We start from the raw sequence: 19,736 nt of genomic DNA on the forward strand, positions 1-19,736 counted from the left end.
GAGCCTCATGAGGGGCTCAACCCCAGAACCCTGGGATCATGACCTAAACTGAAATCAACAAACATTCAAATGACTGAGCTACCCAAGCGCTCCAGATTATCTTCATTTTAAAAAAGAGGAAACTCTGGGCGCCTGTGTGGCTCAGTCGGTTAAGCGTCTGACTTCAGCTCAGGTTATGATCTTGCGGTTCATGAATTCAAGCCCTGTGTTGGGCTCTGTGCTTACAGCTCAGAGCCTGGGGACTGCTTCAAATTCTGTGTCTTCCTCTCTCCCTGTCCCTCCCCCCTCATGCTCTGTCTCTCTCTTAAACGTAAAAAAAATTTTTTTAATAAGGAAACAAATACAAATTAGAAAATTTACTCTAAGGGGCCCCTGGGTGGCTCAGTTGCTTAAGCATCTGACTTCAGCTCAGGTCATGATCTCACGGTTCATGGGTTCGAGCCCCACATCAGGCTCCATGCTGACAGCTCAGAGCCTGGAACCTGCTTCAGTTTCTGTGTCTTCCTCTCTCTCTGCCCCTCCCCTGCTCATGCTCTGTCTCTCTCTCTCTCTCTCTCTCTCTCTCTCTCTCTCAAAAATATATAAACCATTTTAAAAAGAAAAGAAAAAAGAAAAGAAAAGAAAAGAAAATTTACTCTAAATCACATAGCTGATTGTCAAGTCTGGGACTGAATTTTATGCTACCTGTAAGTCAAAAGTTAGCCTACTACTGTTTAATGGATGCTGACAGAAGACACAGACTCCTGCATTAGAGACAAAGAACTTTATTACTCCTATCACAAGAAGCAGCAAGAGAGCCAACATGTTGTGTCATTCGCCTTAACCCTAAGTTCCTGGGGGGCAACATGACATAGTCCAGATGAATGGTCAAGTAGAGTAGGTTTGCACTATGAGGGAACACGGAGAAACAATCAACTTTGTAGCAGGCAGTAAGCAAGCCTCCTTTATATACCAGGAAGATATTTCTTCATCCCTCAAGGCTGCTTACTAAAATCACAGCTGTGAGAAATGGCCTGGTAAAGAGTGATCATGACCATGTTTTCATGACATACCAAGCAAGATATGTAGGATCAGAAGAGACCCTTGGAGGTGTTTTCCCAACACTGATGTGTGCCAGAGAGAAAACTCAAACTAAACAAATACAACACCATAGTCTGGACTATTGACCACTATTAATGAAACATTCAAAAACTTCACCTTTGTTCCCTAAATTTAAAACTATAATTACTGAGGTCATTAAGGCCTCTGGCTAAACACAACATATTTGTTTCCATTACCTCCACAACAAAAGAAAAAAAAAGTCTCAATAATTTTAAAAGGACTGAAGTCACACAAAATATGTTCTCAGACTAAAATGAAATTAAGTTAAAAATCAGTAACAGCAGCAAGTTTAGAAACTTCAAAAATACATAGTAATTAACACTCAAAATAACCAGTAAGTCAAAGAACAAACAAGGAAATACTTTCAAATGAATGAAAACAAAACATGACATAGCCAAAACTCATGGAATGCATCTAAGGCCATGTTCAGAGGGAAGTTTTAGCTATAAATGCCTACATTAAAAATGAGAAAAAAGAAAAAAAAAAACTCAGATCAGTAACCTAAACTTTGACCTTAAGAAACTAGAAGAGCAAACTAAACCCAAAGCAAACAGAAGGAAGGAAATAATAAAGATTAATTAGTGATAATAACAAAAACTAAACACACAAGAATAGAAACACAGTAGAGAAAAATTAACAAAACCAAAAGATAGTAATTTGAAAAGATCCACAAAATTGACAAACCTCAAATTCAATGACAAAAAAAACACAAAAAACGACTTAAATGAAAAAATGAGATCATTACCAACCGTATAGAAATAAAAAGGATCCCTGAAACTAATATAACATCAGATGTTAATTATATCTCTATTTTTTTTAAAAAAAGGATTGTAAGAGAATACTATGAACAAGTGTAGACATCAATTAGATAACTTAAATGGACAAATTCCTAGAAAACACGAATTACCAAAACTGACTCAAGAAGAAATAGAAAATTTGAATAGATCTATAATAAGAGTGAATTAGTAATTTTAAAGCACCCCACGAAGAGAAGCATAAGCCCACAAAGATTCACTGGTTAAATTCTACCAAATGTTTAAAGAAAAAATAACACCAGTCTTTGACAACCTCGTCCAAAAAAACCACAAGAGCAGGAAATACTTTTACAAACTCATTATATAAGACCACTATTACCGTGATACCAAAACAAGACAATGACATCACAAGAAAACTACAGACCCACATCCTTTAACGATAAACACAAAAATCCTCCACAAAATACTAGCGAATCAAATCCAGCAACATATAAAAAGAATCATACAGGATAATCAAGGGGGATTTATCCCACGAATACCCCAGCAAGATTGGTTTAACATCCAAAAACCAATTAATGCAACACACGATATTAATAAAGGACAAATCCCTAAGATAATCTCAACAGGTGGAGAAAAAGCACATGACCAAATCCAATACCCTTTCATGATGAGAATGCTCAATTACAATTAGAAGGAAATTTTCTCAATCTGATAAAGGGCATCTACAGAAATCATATATCTAATATCATAGGTCATGCTAAAAGACTGAATGCTTTCCCTCTAAAATGAGGAACAAGATGGGTGTCCACTACTGCCACTTCTATTCAACATTACATTGGAGATTCTAGCTAGGGAAATTAATCAAAAATGGAGAAATAAAAAGCCTCCAGATTGGAAAGTAAGGAATAAGATTATCTCTATTTGTGAGACATAACCTCCTAAGGAATCCACTAAAACCAATTAGTACTAACAGAGTTCCATAGGTTGCAGGATATAAGATCAACATGCAAAAATCAACTGGACTTCTATACACTAGCAAGAAACATTCCAAAAATGAAATAAAGAAAATAACTCCACTTACAATGACATTAAAAAATAAAATACTTAGGTATAAATTTAACAAATATAGTACTCAATCTTGTTGAGAAAAATTAAAGAAAACCTTAAGAAATAAAGGACGGAGGGTGCCTTGGTGGGTTCGGTTAGTTGAGCATCCAACTTGATTTCAGCTCAGGTCATGATCCCAGGGACATGGAATCGAGCCCCACATTGGGCTCCATGATGAGCATGGTGCCTACTTGGGATTCTCCCTCTCTCTCCTTCTGCCCCTCTCTCCCACTTGCACTCTATCTCTCTATAATAAAATTTTAAAAAATAATTTAAAAATAAAATAAAAAACATCCCATGTTCATGAATAACACTTAATATTAAGATGGCAATACTCCCCAAATTGATCTACATATTCTCTGCAATCCTAGTCTGAATCCTAGCTGACTTATCTGTAGAAAGTGGTAAGTAAATCCTAAAATTCTTAAGAAAATACAAGGAACCAGAATAACTAAAATAATCTTGAAAAAAGAATAAAATTCATTTTATTCTCCTACTTCTCAATTTCAAATCTTACTACAAAGCTACAGTAGTCAACATTCAAGACCACAATAGTACTGCCACAATGATAAGCATACAGCTCCAAGAAATAAAATTAAGAGTCCAGAAATAAACCAACTTATAGTCAAGAGTAACAATTTGGTGAGGAAAGAACAGCTGTTTCAACAAATGATGCTAGAACTGGATATCCACATGCAAAAAAAATGAAGTTGGGACTCCTACTTCATATCATATACAAAAATTAACTCAAAATGGACCACAGACCCAAATATAAAAACTAAAATTATAAAACTCGTAGAGAAAGCCAGAGGAGTAAATCTTCATGACCTTTAGACAAAGCCTTCTTAGATCTGACATCAAAAGTACAAAACAAAAAAACAGACTTCACATAAATTAATAACTTTTATGTTGCAAAAGATAACCATCAAAATGAAATGACAATCCTAAGAATAGGAGAAAATATTTGCCAATCATAGATCTTATAATGGACTTGTATCCAGAATATGTAAAGAATTAACACTCAACAATAAAAAGAGGACTCAATTTAAAAATGTACAAAGGAAAAAAAACAAATGTACAAAGGATTTGAAAAGACATTCCAAGGATATACAAATAACCAATAAGCACATGAAAAGATGCTCAACATCATGTGTCATTAGAGAAATGCAAATCAAAACCAGTGTTATGTTATCATTTCACATCCACTAGGATGGCTACATTCAAAAACAACTGTGGATGACAATGGTGGAGAAAGTGAAACCATCATATACCGCTAAGATGTAAAATAGTGCAGCCACTTTGAAAAAGTTCGTCAGTTCCTCAAAAGCCTAAGCACAGAATTAATTACCCTACAACCTAGTAACTCCACTCCCAGATATATACATAAAATAAAAAAGACATCCACAAAAAAAAAAAACTTGTACACAAATACTCACTACAGCATCATTCCTATTAGCCAAAATGTAGAAACCCAAATGTCCATCAACTGTTGAACAGAGAAGTATCATTTGACAATAAAAAGGAATGAAATACTGACATAGGCTACAACATGGATGAAACTTTAAAATACTGTGCTAAACAAACCATTATTCACAATAGCCAAGATATGAAAGCAATGCCAGTGTTCACCCATAGATGAATAGATAAAAAGATGTGGTATATTATACAATGAACTATTCGGTCATTAAAAAAAAAAAAAAAATGCATTCCTATACACCAACAATGAAGCAACAGAAAGAGAAATCAAGGAATCGATCCCATTTACGGTTACACAAAAAACCATAAAATACCTAGGAATAAATCTAACCAAAGAGGTGAAAAACGATACACTGAAAACTATAGAAAGCTTATGAAAGAAACTGAAGAACACACAAAAAAATGGAAAAAGATTCCATCCTCCTGGATAGGAGGAACAAATATTGTTAAAATGTCGATACTACCCAAGGCAATCTACATATTCAATGCAATCCCAATCAATCCCTACCAGCATTCTTCAGAGAGCTAGAACAAATAATCCTAAAATTTGTATGGAACCAGAAAAGACCCCAAATAGCCAACGCAATCTTGAAAAAGAAAACCAAAGCAGGAGGCATCACAGTCTCAGACTTCAAGCTACACTACAAAGCTGTAATCATCAAGACAGTACGGTACTGGCACATGAACACTCAGATCAATGGAACAGAGAACCCAGAAATAGACCCACAAATATATGGCCAACTAATCTCTGACAAAGCAGGAAAGAATATCCAATGGAATAAAGACAGTCTCTTCAGCAAGTGGTGCTGGGAATACTGGACAGCGACATGCAGAAGAAGGAATCTGGACCACTTTCTTACACCATACACAAAAATAAACTCAAAATGGATGAAAGACCTCAATGTAAGACAGGAAGCCATCAAAATCCTCGAGGAGAAAGCAGGCAAAAACCTCTTTGATCTTGACTGCAGCAACTTCTTACTCAACACGTCTCCGGAGGCAAGGGAAACAAAAGCAAAAACGAACTTACTGGGACCTCATCAAAATAAAAATCTTCTGCACAGCAAAGGAAACAATCAGTAAAACTAAAAGGCAACTGTGAGAATGGGAGAAGATATTTACAAATGACATATCAGATAAAGGGTTACTATCCAACATCTATAAAGAACTGATCAAACTCAACACCCAAAAAACAAATAATCCAGTGAAGAAATGAGCAAAAGACATGAAGAGACACTTCTCCAAAGAAGACAGCCAGATGGTCAACTGACACATGAAAAAATACTCAACATCACTCATCATCAGGGAAATAAAAATCAAAACCACAATGAGATATCACCTTACACCTGTCAGAATGGCTAACATTAACAACTCAGGCAACAACAGATGTTGGTGAGGATGAGGAGAAAGAGGATCTCTTTTGCATTGTTGGTAGGATTGCAAGCTGGTGCAGCCACTCTGGAAAACAGTATGGAGGTTCCTCAGAAAACTAAAAATAGAACTACCCTACAACCCAGCAATTGTACTACTAGGCATTTATCCAAGGGACACAGGTATGCTGTTTGAAAGGAACACATGCACCCCAATGTTTATAGCAGCACTATCAACAATAGCCAAAGTATGGAAAGAGCCCAAATGTCCATCGATGGATGAATGGATAAAGAAGATGTGGTATATATATACAGTGGAGTATTACTCGGCAATCAAAAAGAATGAAATCTTGCCAACTGCAACTACGTGGATGGAACTGGAGGATATTATGCTAAGTGAAATTAGAGAAAGACAAAAATATTACTTCACTCATATGAGGACTTTAAGAGACAAAACAGATGAACATAAGGGAAGGGAAATAAAAATAATGTAAAAACGGGGGAGACAAAACAGAAGAGACTCATAAATATGGAGAACTGAGGGTTGCTGGAGGGGTTCTGGGAGGGGGGATGGGCTAAATGGGTAAGGGGCATTAAGGAATCTACTGAAATCATTGTTTCACTATATACTAATTTGGATGTAAATTTTAAAAAATAAAAAATAAAGTTAAATCAAAAAAAAAAAAAAAAAGAGTGGAAACTTCCAGTAGAATGATGGATATAGTTAACAATACTATATTATATAACTGAAAAGTTGCTATGTGAGTAAATTTTACATGTTCTCACCATAACCACAACAAAATGGTAATTATGTGAGGTGAAGGATGTGTTAACTAGCCTTACTGTGTAAAACATTTCACAAGGCATACATGTATCAAATCATCACATCTGACACCTGAAACTTACACAATGTTATATGTCAATTAGGTCTCGATAAAGCTGGCGAAGAAAGACATACTATACAATACCATTTATATAAAGTCCAAAAAAGTCAGAATTAACTTATGATATTAAGAGTCAGACAGTGGCTAATTTTCGGTGGAAGATAGGAGATAGTGAATCGGAGGACGCATAAGGTGCACAGGTGATAGCAACATTCTATTTCTTAACTCTGTTAATGTTCACTTTGTGATACTTCACAGAGCTATACAATTACAATCTGTGCACTTTTCTGTGTGTGTTACGCTTAAATTTTAAAGTTTTTTTTTTTTTAATGTTTATTTTGAGAGAGGGGGAGAGAGAGAGAGATAGCGCGAGCACACGTGTGAAGGAGGCGCAGAGAGAAAGGGAGAGTGAGTTTCCCAAACAGGCTCCACACTGTCAGCACAGAACCCAATGCAGAGCTCAATCTTATGAACTGTGAAATCATGACCTGACCCAAAACCAAGAGTCAGATGCTCAACTGCCTGAGTCAGCCAAGCGCCCCAAATTTTAAAGTTTTTTAAAAGAAACATGGTTTTTGCTTTAAAAAATTACACGTGACAATACATGGAGACACCGTAGACACATCTATAAAAAATAGATCTTCTCAAAGACACTCCTCTATTCCTTTCCACAGGAAAATATACACTATTTTTATCATGAAAGGATAAAGTAACTGTAATTGAATTAGCAATAATGGACTTCACTAAGGATCTAAGTTAAAACAAAGGGAAAAAAGCATGGGGCTTGGGTCAGATGATCTGAGCTTGACACTCTTCTATGCCCACATACATGTTATTTAGAAATCTCACTGACCTCTTATGAGAAGGGAGAGAAACTTGAAAGTGCTTCCCTAGCACATGCTAAACACTAAACGTCTATCAAATATTTACTTCCCTTCATGCTATTTCTTTCCACCAACTTCAAAAACCAACAGTGTTCCTGTATACAGTAGGTACATTTTCCACTTCTCAGACAGGACCATGTATTTCACTCCAACTTCTACTTTATTTGGCTTTAAGTTACTCACTCTAACATCAAAATCAAGACTCACCCAATGCTACTACCATCTGAGTCTAAGTCTTCCAGAACAGAATTTTTCAGCCTTCCCACTACAACACAGATCCACCTAAAAGACATAAATCCTATTTCCACCCACAATACTTATACCTGCTAAATATATCCCAGACATTTCTTCTTTAATATATAGTTATGATACATGAATTAAATATATCTGCAGAATAACTATTCAGAGGTTCTACTGACAACTGACTTTTCAAATAAAGTCTAAATTAAACATCATCATTAGAAGTAAATACTACCACCTCTCTATTCTCTTTAATGTATATTATTAGCTTTAAATTTTCAGCCTAGAAGATTAAAGATGAACTCTTATAAAGTAAACCTTCTTGTGCTTTCACAAGTCACATATTTAATAAAGCAACTAAATGTGAAACTTCGGTACTAAGGAGTCCCTTTTCTTCTAGTCACAGAAAGGCAAAGTTTCATTGCTGTGCAAAGCCAATAGCTATTGTTTCAGGCAAGTACTTAAGAAAATGTAAACAGAAAAAACACCTCACGGGCACCTGGGTGGCTCAGTCGGTTAAGCGTCCGACTTCAGCTCAGGTCACGATCTCGCGGTCCGTGAGTTCGAGCCCCGCATCAGGCTCTGGGCTGATGGCTCAGAGCCTGGAGCCTGCTTCCAATTCTGTGTCTCCCTCTCTCTCTGCCCCTCCCCTGTTCATGCTCTGCCTCTCTCTGTCCCAAAAATAAATAAACGTTAAAAAAAAAAAAAATTTAAAAAAAAAAAAAAAACACCTCACATTAATACTCGCGCTTAAGGTGAATGGGAAGGGATGAATGGTGAAAACAACTGAAAATGGCTACAAAACCATACTCACGGCCTCAAAATGCAAATGGCTATCCTTTAAGAAACTTTGAATCTTGTCTTTGGGTAAAATACTGAATCGAAATCGAAGGAGATCCATTTCTTGTTGAATGAACCAGCGTCTAAGATCCTCACTGAAATCAAGACAGAGAAATGATAAGTATAAATGAAAAGTCCACTGATTATTTTAAAAGTCCATGGATTATTAAAATCAAGAATTTTTTATGAAATAAAACTCAAATATGAGCAAGATGCCAACAGACAGAAGTTAAAAGCACACATGTCGTCTATTATGATAAACAGTATACAGAGCACATACCACGATCTTCAAGGATGCGTACATTGGGAGAGGTATTATGAATATAGAATTAAATACAGAATACCTTGAGCCTAGCTGATTATCCAACAATATAAAAGAAAACAGTTCATTGCATTTAACTGCAAAACGGTCATTTACATCAGAAAATGGGGTATTCCTTCAGTCTAAGGTGGTTCCATCAGTGCCAAATCAACACCAAAAATTTTTTTTTTTTAACATTTATTTTTGACAGAGAGGGAAAGACAGAGCATGAGCAGTGGAGGGTCAGAGAGAGAAGGAGACACAGAATCTGAAACAGGCTCCAGGCTCTGAGCTGTCACCACAGAGCCCGACGCGGGGCTCGAACTCACAAACAGGGAGATCATGACCTGAGCCGAAGTCAGACGCTCAATTGACTGAGCCACCCAGGTGCCCCAACACCAAAATTTTTAAAGGTCACTTTATCTCTGAATAGATTATGATCAGATAAACTCTGAAAGTAAACTTTGTTTACAGCTTTATAGTTAATAATTTCACAAAATTTAATATGCACAACTACATCGTGATTTTTGAAAAAGCAACACAAATATAAATTCATAAAATACATAATGGTTATTACTATTGTCACAAAATAATTATACTACTATACATAAAATATGATGTAGATCCCCCCCTCAAAGGGACTTTCACAGATTGTCAGCAATTCATTTACTGCATAAATTACATAAACTGCACGTTCATCTTTACAAAAGAAAACCTCCAGAACCAAAGATGGTCGTGGATAGGATCACCTGTCCAGGGATAAGTGGGATAGTAAACAATTCAAGATTCTCATTTGATAAGACTCTTAACATAAAGAAACAGAAAAGAAACTTACAATAAGTATATTATTTAACCAAAATTAGTACAGAAAAAAAAAACAAAAAACACAGTTTAAAAAAAAAAAAAAAGAAAAAGGCAACTAACTCCTTCTCCCTCTGGGTGGCACTGTAGACTTACAAGAAACCAACTAGCAAAGGGAAAATAGCTTACATCTGTACTAAATTCAAGTATATGTTTGAGGTATTATTTCTTATAAATAGTGCCACTTTTTTTCTGAGAAAACAGGATCAAAAAGTCCTTTCTTACCGAAATCCCACCCCCACAATTGCAAATCCCAAATGAAGAGCCTCTCCCATAAAACTAGTAAGTGTTTCAACAGGCAAGTTTTACAATAGAATTTTTTTCAATTTTTTTTAGTAAACAACTGGCTTCAAACAATTTGCAACAACAGTGTTCAACCCATGAATCACCAGCTTCTGATGTTATTCTGAGTTTTCCTATGTGCAGTACAATACATGTCAGCTTCCCACGTACCAATTTGTAACCCAAGATAGCAGCTTTGACTATGAGAGTCTAAACGTATACTCACGACTGGCAATAAGCAAGGCGTAAAATAAAGTGAGAAATATGATCTCTTCTTCGGCGTTCATATTCATTTTCTACATTTTCCTTAAAAATAATGACACATGAATAACATAAACACATTAGAATGTTAAGAGGTATAAAGAAAAATGGAGTCAATATAAGCCAATGCTAAAATAAAAGTTTCAAAAACAAATTTCATAATATGTAACTACCATTTTACTTACGTTAGCAAACCAAGTGACACTGAGATCTGACCTGATCTCAAACAAAACCTCCTGGGTTTGGACTCTCTTCTATCAACTCCTCTCTTAACTTTCTTTCTTACCCAGCATATATCCAGGGTTCTCCCCTCTTCCACCACCTCTGGCATGAACCTTCATTTAACCATTTGGCCAAACCTAGATTCTAAATAAATCTGCAGTCCTATTCCCAAAACACTAAGAATCTCTGGGGGAAAAAAATACACAATTACTGAGAATTTGGAATATTAAAAATTCACAACCTCTAACCTGAACTGGACTTTTACAAGCACCAAGAAATTCTTATTCAAGTCCAACAGAATAAGAGCAAACATGTCTTGAGCACTTATGAGGTACACTTACAGCACTGTTGTAAGCATGTTTAATCTATTAACTCACTTAATCTTTAAAAAAAAAACTCTCATGAGGTAAGCACTACTATATCCCTATTTTAAATATGAGGAAACCGCCTAGGTGGCTCAGTCAGTTAAGCATCCAACTTCAGCTCAGATCATGATCTCACGGTTCATGAGTTTTTAGCCGCGCATCAGGCTCTGCTCTGACAGCTCAGAGGCTGGAGCCTGCTTTGGATTCTGTGTCTCCCTCTCTCTTTCTGCCCCTCCCCTGCTCACACTCTCTTTCTCAAAAATATATAAAAATTAATTTAAAAAAAATTTTTTAAGGAGGAAACTGAGGTACAGGGATGTTCTGAAATTTTTCCAGAGTCATAAAGCTTATTAAACAATAGAACAGGGATTTGACACATAATCATCTCTTTCCTCACTGTTAGAAAAGCTGCTTCAGTCTTCACTACTTGACCCAAGCTCCCTACCACGCCATCTTCTCTCTCAACAGAGAACTTCACTTACTTTACAGAAAATAAAGGCCACCAGGCCAACTTCTTCAGCTCCAAGCTTGTGCATCCACTGTATTACTTTCCCTTCCATCTCTATGGACAAAGGATCTCCCCCTCCTCCTGAATAAGCTCATCCCTAAACCTGAACCATGCAATCCATCTGCTCTTGGCTCCTAAGGATCTTGATTTATCAAATGCTCTCTCCAAGTATCTTTAAGCTCCCCTCCTCTTCTTTCTCTTCTAGATTTTTTCACTCAGCTTATAAGCATGTTCAAGTGTCTCCTGTTATGTGTCCTCTCTTTTTCCCTACAAATTCTTCTATATTCAGACCTATTTCTCCCCTGTCTTTTCAGCTAGCCATCTTAAAAGAGTACATATTCTACACCCACCTCTCTCCTCCAAACACTGTCCTCATTTTGGCTTCTGCCTCTATCTACAACTCATCTATCCGTACAACTCATCTTACATGAGCCTAAGCTTCTGAAATTATGTGGTTAAGAGTATCACCTGGAGACAAAATGTCCAGTTCTAATCTTGGCCCCACCATTTACCATCTCATAAGCCTGGGCCAGTTACTCAGCCTATCAATAACTCTGTACCTTTATCTATAAAATAGGGATGACTTGGGGCGCCTGGGTGGCTCAGTCGGTTAAGCGGCCAACTTCGGCTCAGGTCATGATCTCACGGTCCGTGAGTTCGAGCCCCGCGTCGGGCTCTGTGCTGACAGCTCAGAGCCTGGAGCCTGTTTCAGATTCTGTGTCTCCCTCTCTCTGACCCTCCCCCGTTCATGCTTTGTCTCTGTCTCAAAAATAAATAAACGTTAAAAAAAAAAAAAATTTTATAAAATAGGGATGACAATTACACCTGCTTCATAAGACTATTAACTATATTACATGGATTAATATATGTAATGTGCTTAGGGCAAACTCTGGGATACACTAAGCATAATATGAATGCTTACTGTTATTATTCCTATGGGATCAGTATTTACATCATAATCATCATTATGGAAACTCCAAATTTCCTTGGCTACCATGCCACTATTATCCCTGCTGATCTCCCACCTCTCAGGCAGCTCCTTCTCAATCTCCTTCCCAGACTCCCCCAATTCTACTTCACCTTCAGTACTGGTATTCTTCACATCTTGTCCTCCATCGTCTTCTCACTCAAATATTTCCCTCCTCCTGATGATTCCAACCTTCTTCTTAAATCCATACTCCCAACTCCAGCCTTAAGTCCAAGCTATATGCATATCCAATTATCTACTACACATTTCCACTAGAACCTCAAATTCTTGTCTAGAACTCAACATGTTCCTTCTAAGACTTGCTTCTCCTCCTATATGTTACCTCTCAAAATACTACCACCATCCATAGTTGTCCTAACCAGAAACCTAAGGTGTCATTCATAACTCTCTTTTCCCTTCTCCCTGTAATGTCACTAAAATCTTTTGATTCTACCTTCATAATATCATTATACTAGTCCTCTTCTCCAATTCAAATCACTCTCATCCTTTTCTCCAATTCGAATCACTCTCATTATGTCCAAGCTACTTGGTTTTCCTCCCACAGACATGGCCCTCTCAATCTGCTATCTTCCCAAAATAAAAATCTGATCACATCTATCGAGTTTCAGTTCCAGCACTACCTGGAACTTTAACACCTTCCCAAACCTCCCCAAACTGGGTTGGGTAATCCTATGTGCTCTTGGAGTTCCTGGAACACATATCTAGTAACGGTACTCATCCTGTGGTGCACAGGGTACATCTGGCAATGTCTGGAGATACATACCAGGTAGAAGCCAGAGATGCTACTGAGCACTCTACAATGCACAGAACAGTCCCCACACCAAGAAATTATCAGGCCCAAATGTCAGTAGTTCCGAGGCTGAGAAACCCTGCTGCATTATAATCGTCTGACTATATATGGCAATCATTCCTAGTGGACTGCAGATATACCTTCAGGCACAGTCCATGCTATTTTAGTCTTTTTAAAAGCCCTGTGCCTAATACAAGAGATTTTCCACAACCAAGACTCAGTATATAAATATATACAAACTGAAAAACATTTCTTTCCCACTTTTACTTACTCTGAAGGAAAACTTGAGCCTTCTTATCTCAGCCTCCAACTTACTCTGGTATTGCTCGGTTCCTTTCACATGGCTCACACCAAGATTTTCGACTGTTTTTAGCACTAGAAATTTTTTAAAAACAGAAGAAAGAAAAATGTATGAATGCAAGATAATTTTTTTTAGAAGACAGCACACACACAAGCAGAGAAGAGGGACAGAGAGGGAAAGGAAAGGGGGGAGGGACAAGGAGAGGACAGGGAGAGAGAATCTTAAACAGGCTCCGCGCTCAGCACAGAGCCCAACGCAGGGCTTAATCCCATGATCCTGGGATCATGACTTGAGGTGAAATCAAGAGTCGGATGCTCAAGTGACTGAGCTATCCAGGCGCCCCAAGATAGTTTTTAAAAACTAAATCCCAAGACAAAGCCTATGAACAATTCCATAATTACTTGTTTTTAAAAGATAAGTTATAGGGGCACTTGGGTGGCTCAGTCAGTTAAGCATCCAACTCTTAATTCCAGCTCAGGTCATGATCTCACGGTCCAGGAGCTCTAGCCCTGCATCAGGGCTCTGCACTGACAGGGAGGAGCTTGCTTGGAATTTTCTCTCTCCTTCTCTCTCTGTTCCTCCCCTGCTTGTGTTCTCCAAGTAAACAAACTTGAAAAAATAAATAAATGATAACAAGTTGTAATAGTTTTATTTTCTGCAAGTACATTATATAAATTATATAAATTTATAAGAAGATAATTTCCATCCATGTGCAGAAAATATCCATGTCCCATAACACAAGTTAATACCAGGGATTCTCAGAGAGTGAAGGATGGGGAATAATCACTGTTGTACTGAGCCACCATTGTCGAGGAATGCAAGTGTGCTGGTATGAAAAAAAAAAATTAAGTACCCTTGTTTGCATCCCTTCTGTGGAACTGTTAGTTTGTTTCATTTACTCAGCATAGAATCATCAGAAAAAACAGCCCTTCCTTTCCTGATGAAGTAGAGGAGAAGACACAACAGTGAAGAAGCATAGCCCTCCAATGACACAAGTGAACTGTCCTGATTAGATGCATATTGTTCAAAGGTTCCTTGTCAATTCTTTCTCAGATTAATTCTACTTCCATCGATATAAAAAAGATTTTTGTAATTCAAGGATGAAAAACTAAAAATGAATCCTGAACATAATTCCATGTCCCACAGGTACCTCCTTATTACAGTATCTCAAACTAAACTCATCATCTTCCCCTCAGTCCTGCCCCTCTTCCTATCATCCCCATCTCAACTACCATAGTTTTTTTTTTTTTTAATTTTTATTTATGTTTGAGAGAGGGAGAGACAGAACGTAAGCAGGGGAGGGGCAGAGAGAGAGGGAGACACAGAATCTGAAGCAGGCTCCAGGCTCTGAGCTGTCAGCACAAAGCCTGACGTGGAGCTTGAACTCATGAACCATGACATCATGACCCGAGCCAAAGCTGGATGCTTAACCAAGTGAGCCACTAGCACAGTTTCTAACCAGACCATCCAGACTGGAATTTCAGCCACCCCCACTGGCCCCCTCACTCCTCACATCCAAACAACTCCCAAATCCTGTCAGGAATACCTCCTCAGTATCCCTTAAATCTCTCCCTGCCTACACACTGCCACTTGTCACTGCCTTAGTTCAGGCACTTACTAGCTCACCCCTTAAGTGCCAAATCCAAGGGACACTCTTCAATCATCCTCTTAATCTCCATGAAGCATCTGACACTGTTAAGGTTCCTAAAACCCTTTTCTCCCTTGTCTTCACTCTTTCAGTCAACAGACACTAAGTGCCCCCTCTGTGTATTAGCAGTTGTCACTCTGCTCTTCTAAAAATGATGAACAGTTTCTCACCTTACCTTCTGGTTTTCCCACAGGGATATCCTGGAACATAAACTCAGAAAACACTGCTTTTATTTCTGTTTCAATTCATCCTAGCTTATTTCTTTCTTCCACTAGCACACAGAGGATAAGTAGGCCACATCCCGCCTACACCCTCATATTACACTGTTAGCTTGGCAAAAAAATGCCCTTGGTTATCCATTCTTCTCCATTTGCTCTGAACTTGTCACTGTTCCCTCAGATATAACATTCTCTCTTTTGCCTCCCAGCCTTAGTACAGTTTGTTATCTTGGACTGAAAAAACCTTTAACTACTTCTCTTTTCAGAAATTTCTACTCATCCTTCAAGGTCCAGATTATACTTCAACTTCTCTAAGAAGTCTTACTTAATCAAACTAAGTCACCCCTACTTCTGTTTTAAGAGCATTACTATTTGGGGCGCCTGGGTGGCTCAGTCGGTTAAGCATCCACCTTTGGCTCAGGTCACGGTTTCATGGTTTGTGAGTCCAAGCCCCGCGTCCGGCTCTGTGCTGACAGCTCGGAGCGTGGAGCCTGCTTTCGGATTCTGGGTCTCCTTCTCTCTGCCCCTCCCCCACTTGTGCTCTGTGTCTATCAAAAATAAATGTATAAAAAAAGCTCTTTTAATAAAAAAATAAGAACATTACTATTTACCTCTAGTAAGGCACTTACAATACTAAATTATGATTATTATTTTGGATGCCTTTAGTGTGTACTAGAATACAGCTTCAAGAAATATGAGAATTACATTATTCATCTCGAAATCCCCACCCCAGAATATAGTGGCACTCAATAAATATACACTGAACAGTAAATAGCAAACCCTCAATAAATATTTCGAGAATGAACTGAATGAAGGAAATTACCCTCATTCATTCCACAAAGTATAAGTGAAGTTCTCAAGAATATATAAATTCTAATTCAAATATCACTCACGTTTAACTCTATCAATAGCCAAGCTTTCAAACTCAATCAAAGATATGTTTTCAGAAGGTGGCTCCAAGTAAAACTGAAGGCTATGAGGATAGCAAGCATTCCTTTGGTCACCTCCCAACCTCAGTCTTTTCCGATTTCCTCCAGAAAACTGCATCTCATTATCTTGGAAGGAAACATAAAAGGGTTAAAAGGATGGCAAATGGAGTTGAAAACAACAAACAACAAGCGCAAAAAACAACTCCACATACACAGCAAAAAACTGAAGGGCATGCATAAAATGTTAAAGTGGTTATCCCGAGGCAATACGTCTTTCTGTATTTTCCAGATTTTCTACAACACACCTGTAACAATTCTGTAAAGGGGGGGGGGGGGGGCACGGTGAAACGCAGGTGGTGGTCATAACTTCCAGCAACGTCAAAGTCAAGCGATATTGCCAGTTCACTATAGGTCTGTGTACCACCGTCCTTAGATCTCTACAGTCCCAAGAGTTAAGATGAGATTTTAAACCCGTTGCAATCGTAAATTCGGAGGAAAGCGCGGTAGATTCTGGCTTTCCAGAGAAGAGACTTAATGGTCCGGGTCCAATTCATCACTTCCTATATTATGACCCCGGAAAATAGAACACGTCTTTCTAATCCAGTCCTTCCGAACCCCTTTTAGGAAACATCCTCAAACTCCTATAAAAATTAAGCCCCTCAATCCTACCTGAGCACTCCTCCGACGAAGCTGTTCTGTCCTCAGCTCGCTAACACCTGCGTCTCTGCCTCAACCAACCAATACTCAATACACCCACTCCACCATGTCATTCTTCTGTTCCCACGGCTCGCAAAGTGCTCTCCTTTCTTTCTCGACCTGCAAGCCTTAACACCAAGACTACTGTCCGTGGTAAAACCGCAGGAGATCCTCTTACCTGCAACCACACCAAATGCGATATGCAGAAACGCCGATAGACGCTTTTGTCAGATGGCGGGAGAGTTCATATAGGGCCGGAAACGGAAGTGACTGGACCACAAAGCCCGCCCTCCGAACCTCCCGCCCACCCAGCGCGCGCCCTGCGCATGCTCAATGTGGCGCTCCTCGGTTCCTGAGGGCGTGTAATCCACGTTGCCCGCTTAAAGTTTTTTAAATAGGATTGTTTGTGTCTCCAAATTAAAAGCTGCACGGCCTGTATGTGCAGTCGATAGCTTTTTGACGATTGAAATTGGGGAACTGGAAAGCTATCGGCAGAATTTCCAGACTCCCAAGAGTGTGGCGCTTTAATCCACAGCCTGGACTGTGGAGCTAGCGGAGGAAGGGAGGAATAGGCGTTTACGGAACTGCTCAGTATTAGAGGTTCTCTTCTTTTCTTGCTTAATCTTTCAGCGACCTTATGAGGTATTACCCCCATTTTACAGATGAGAAAATAGAAGCTAAAAGAAGAACGTTAGTTAGCCTATGTATAGTACATATTTTGATTTTTCTATGGGACGTCAAGCCGAGTAAAAACAGATTGTACCTTCATTTCTTCCCCTTCCACGCCTCGCGCATAGTAAGCGCCCCGAAAAATAACTGGAATTAGAATGAATGCACACACGCAGAAATAGCTCCGAGCCTACAGAAATTAGAAGAGATTCGACTCAGAGGGAAGAAATAGGGGTCGAACAGAAGCGGTGAGTCAGCCACAACAGCTCTCCGACTGAGGTCTGTATGGTTTTCCAGAGCTGGAAATAAGCTTCACCTGTGGCCTGTAGGAGGCGTGTCTCACTAAAGTAGCTGAGGAAAGATCTAGTAAAGGTAATTATTGCAGGTGAAGAGCGCTTTGAAGTTTCTAGAAACGCAAAATATATTGAAACGGTATCAGATTTCAAAGCACATACCTATCATGGACCAAAATGTGGCTAGCACTGACTTTGTATCAGGACACATTCTAAAGGATTTCCATATCAATTCATTTTATTCTCATAACCCTGTGACATAGGCTTATTATTAACCCATTTTACAGATAAGGAAACCGTAGAACAGGGAAAGAAGTTATCTCAAAGATGACAGAGCCACGTTCAAAGTGAGGGAGAATGTCCCCAAACACCACAGTGCTAACCAGCATACTGTACTAATTACGTGTTATGACAACAGTGCCTCACTTTAATGCTTTCCTGTCTGTATCAGACAACATAATTAACATCACCTGGTACAAAGAAGGTATCTGAAAGCATGAGAGCTGCCTGAAAAAATCTGGAGCACAGACGATAAGAACATTTATTTGAATGTTCATCTGATCTCTGGATAGGAAAGGAAGGTAAATAAATTACAAAGAAATCTAAAGATTTCACTGTAAAAATGTAAAATTGGGCATCTAAAAAAAAATCAAAACTAGAGGGAAAGTTTACCGTAACTAATACCATCAAGATGCAAAGAGCTTGTGTAAATTAATTAGAAAAAATCCTGACACAAATTGAAAACTGGAAAAAGAACAGCAGCAAATAACTCATAGCCAATAAAATGTGAAAAAATGTTTGTTGTTGAGAGCAAAGAAATTTTCCCCAAATTGGCAAGGATTTTACAATGGAAATACCCAGTGCTGAACAAAGTCCAGTACAATGAGCTCACATAGGAATTGATCTTGGCGCTAAAATTCTGGAGTACAATATAGTAACGTGTATTATGAGCCCTAAAAGAATTCATACAGTTTGACCAAATAATTTCAATTATATGAATCTATGCAGAAATGGACACAAAAATTTGTATCCAAGTAACTTCATTACATCATTATAAGAGTGAAAACCCAGAAAAAAGAATAAATGAGCAATGATATAGTTGTGTCATGGGACATTACACAACCATTCAAAATATATGTTTTTGAAGAATATTGACTTGGGAAAATGCTCAAGATACTACTCATATAAAACCACGTATGTCATATGAGCCCAATTTTGTAAAACAACAAACAAACAAACAAACAACAAAAAAAAAAAAACAAAAAAAACTGACAACAGTCATTTTTAAGTTACTTTTCGTAGTAAATAAAACTGTAGAAATTTTGGGAACTGTCAAAAAGAAAACCCACCTATGATGTTGCTTTCTACTTATGCCATCACCCAGGGACAGGCACTGTTAACATTTTGTTTCAAGCAATAAAATTTCACGGTTGGTGAGAATGAACAAAAGATAGTGGTACCATACCAGTATATTTTTCTGCAATGCTTCTGACTTCCAGAAGGAGGCTGCCCTCTGCAACTCCTTCTCCCTCCAAATGTACACCAATCCACAACCTCCCCTCCTCTTATGATCTGGGCAGATGGTATCCGTCGCAAATAGAATTTTAGGTGCAAGACAGCCACTCTGAGCTATACATAGTTTTTATTTAACTTTTCTTAGCTTTATCTTCAGTCCAGTCTAAAAAAATTGGTCTACTGCAAAAATAACAATGCTTTACACTGATAGCAACTAAGCCACTGGCAGTGC

The 19,736-nt window shown here is 38.2% G+C and overlaps 1 protein-coding gene across 2 annotated transcripts in view; it reads right to left on the reverse strand.

The window, feature by feature from the left end:
* PRIM2 (DNA primase subunit 2) overlaps window positions 1–17,300 on the reverse strand; it is a 353,134-nt gene extending 335,834 nt beyond the window's left edge. Inside the window, exons 1-5 of one of the 2 annotated variants that reach the window (XM_019457515.2) lie at window positions 17,206–17,300; window positions 16,296–16,457; window positions 13,507–13,610; window positions 10,328–10,407; window positions 8,632–8,752 (exon numbers count right to left, since the gene is read on the reverse strand). In XM_019457515.2, coding sequence (XP_019313060.1) covers window positions 8,632–8,752; window positions 10,328–10,407; window positions 13,507–13,610; window positions 16,296–16,449 — 459 coding nt within the window. In that variant the 5' untranslated portion in view covers window positions 16,450–16,457; window positions 17,206–17,300. Of the gene's footprint in view, window positions 1–8,613; window positions 8,753–10,327; window positions 10,408–13,506; window positions 13,611–16,295; window positions 16,458–17,000; window positions 17,153–17,205 lie in introns of those variants that run through there. The other variant, XM_053904776.1, reaches the window with a different exon arrangement.
* Window positions 17,301–19,736: the final 2,436 nt, after the last annotated feature.

The sequence above is a fragment of the Panthera pardus genome, unplaced genomic scaffold, assembly GCF_024362965.1.
Source record: "Panthera pardus isolate Hobbes unplaced genomic scaffold, ASM2436296v1 HiC_scaffold_17, whole genome shotgun sequence".
Taxonomy (NCBI): domain Eukaryota; kingdom Metazoa; phylum Chordata; class Mammalia; order Carnivora; family Felidae; genus Panthera; species Panthera pardus.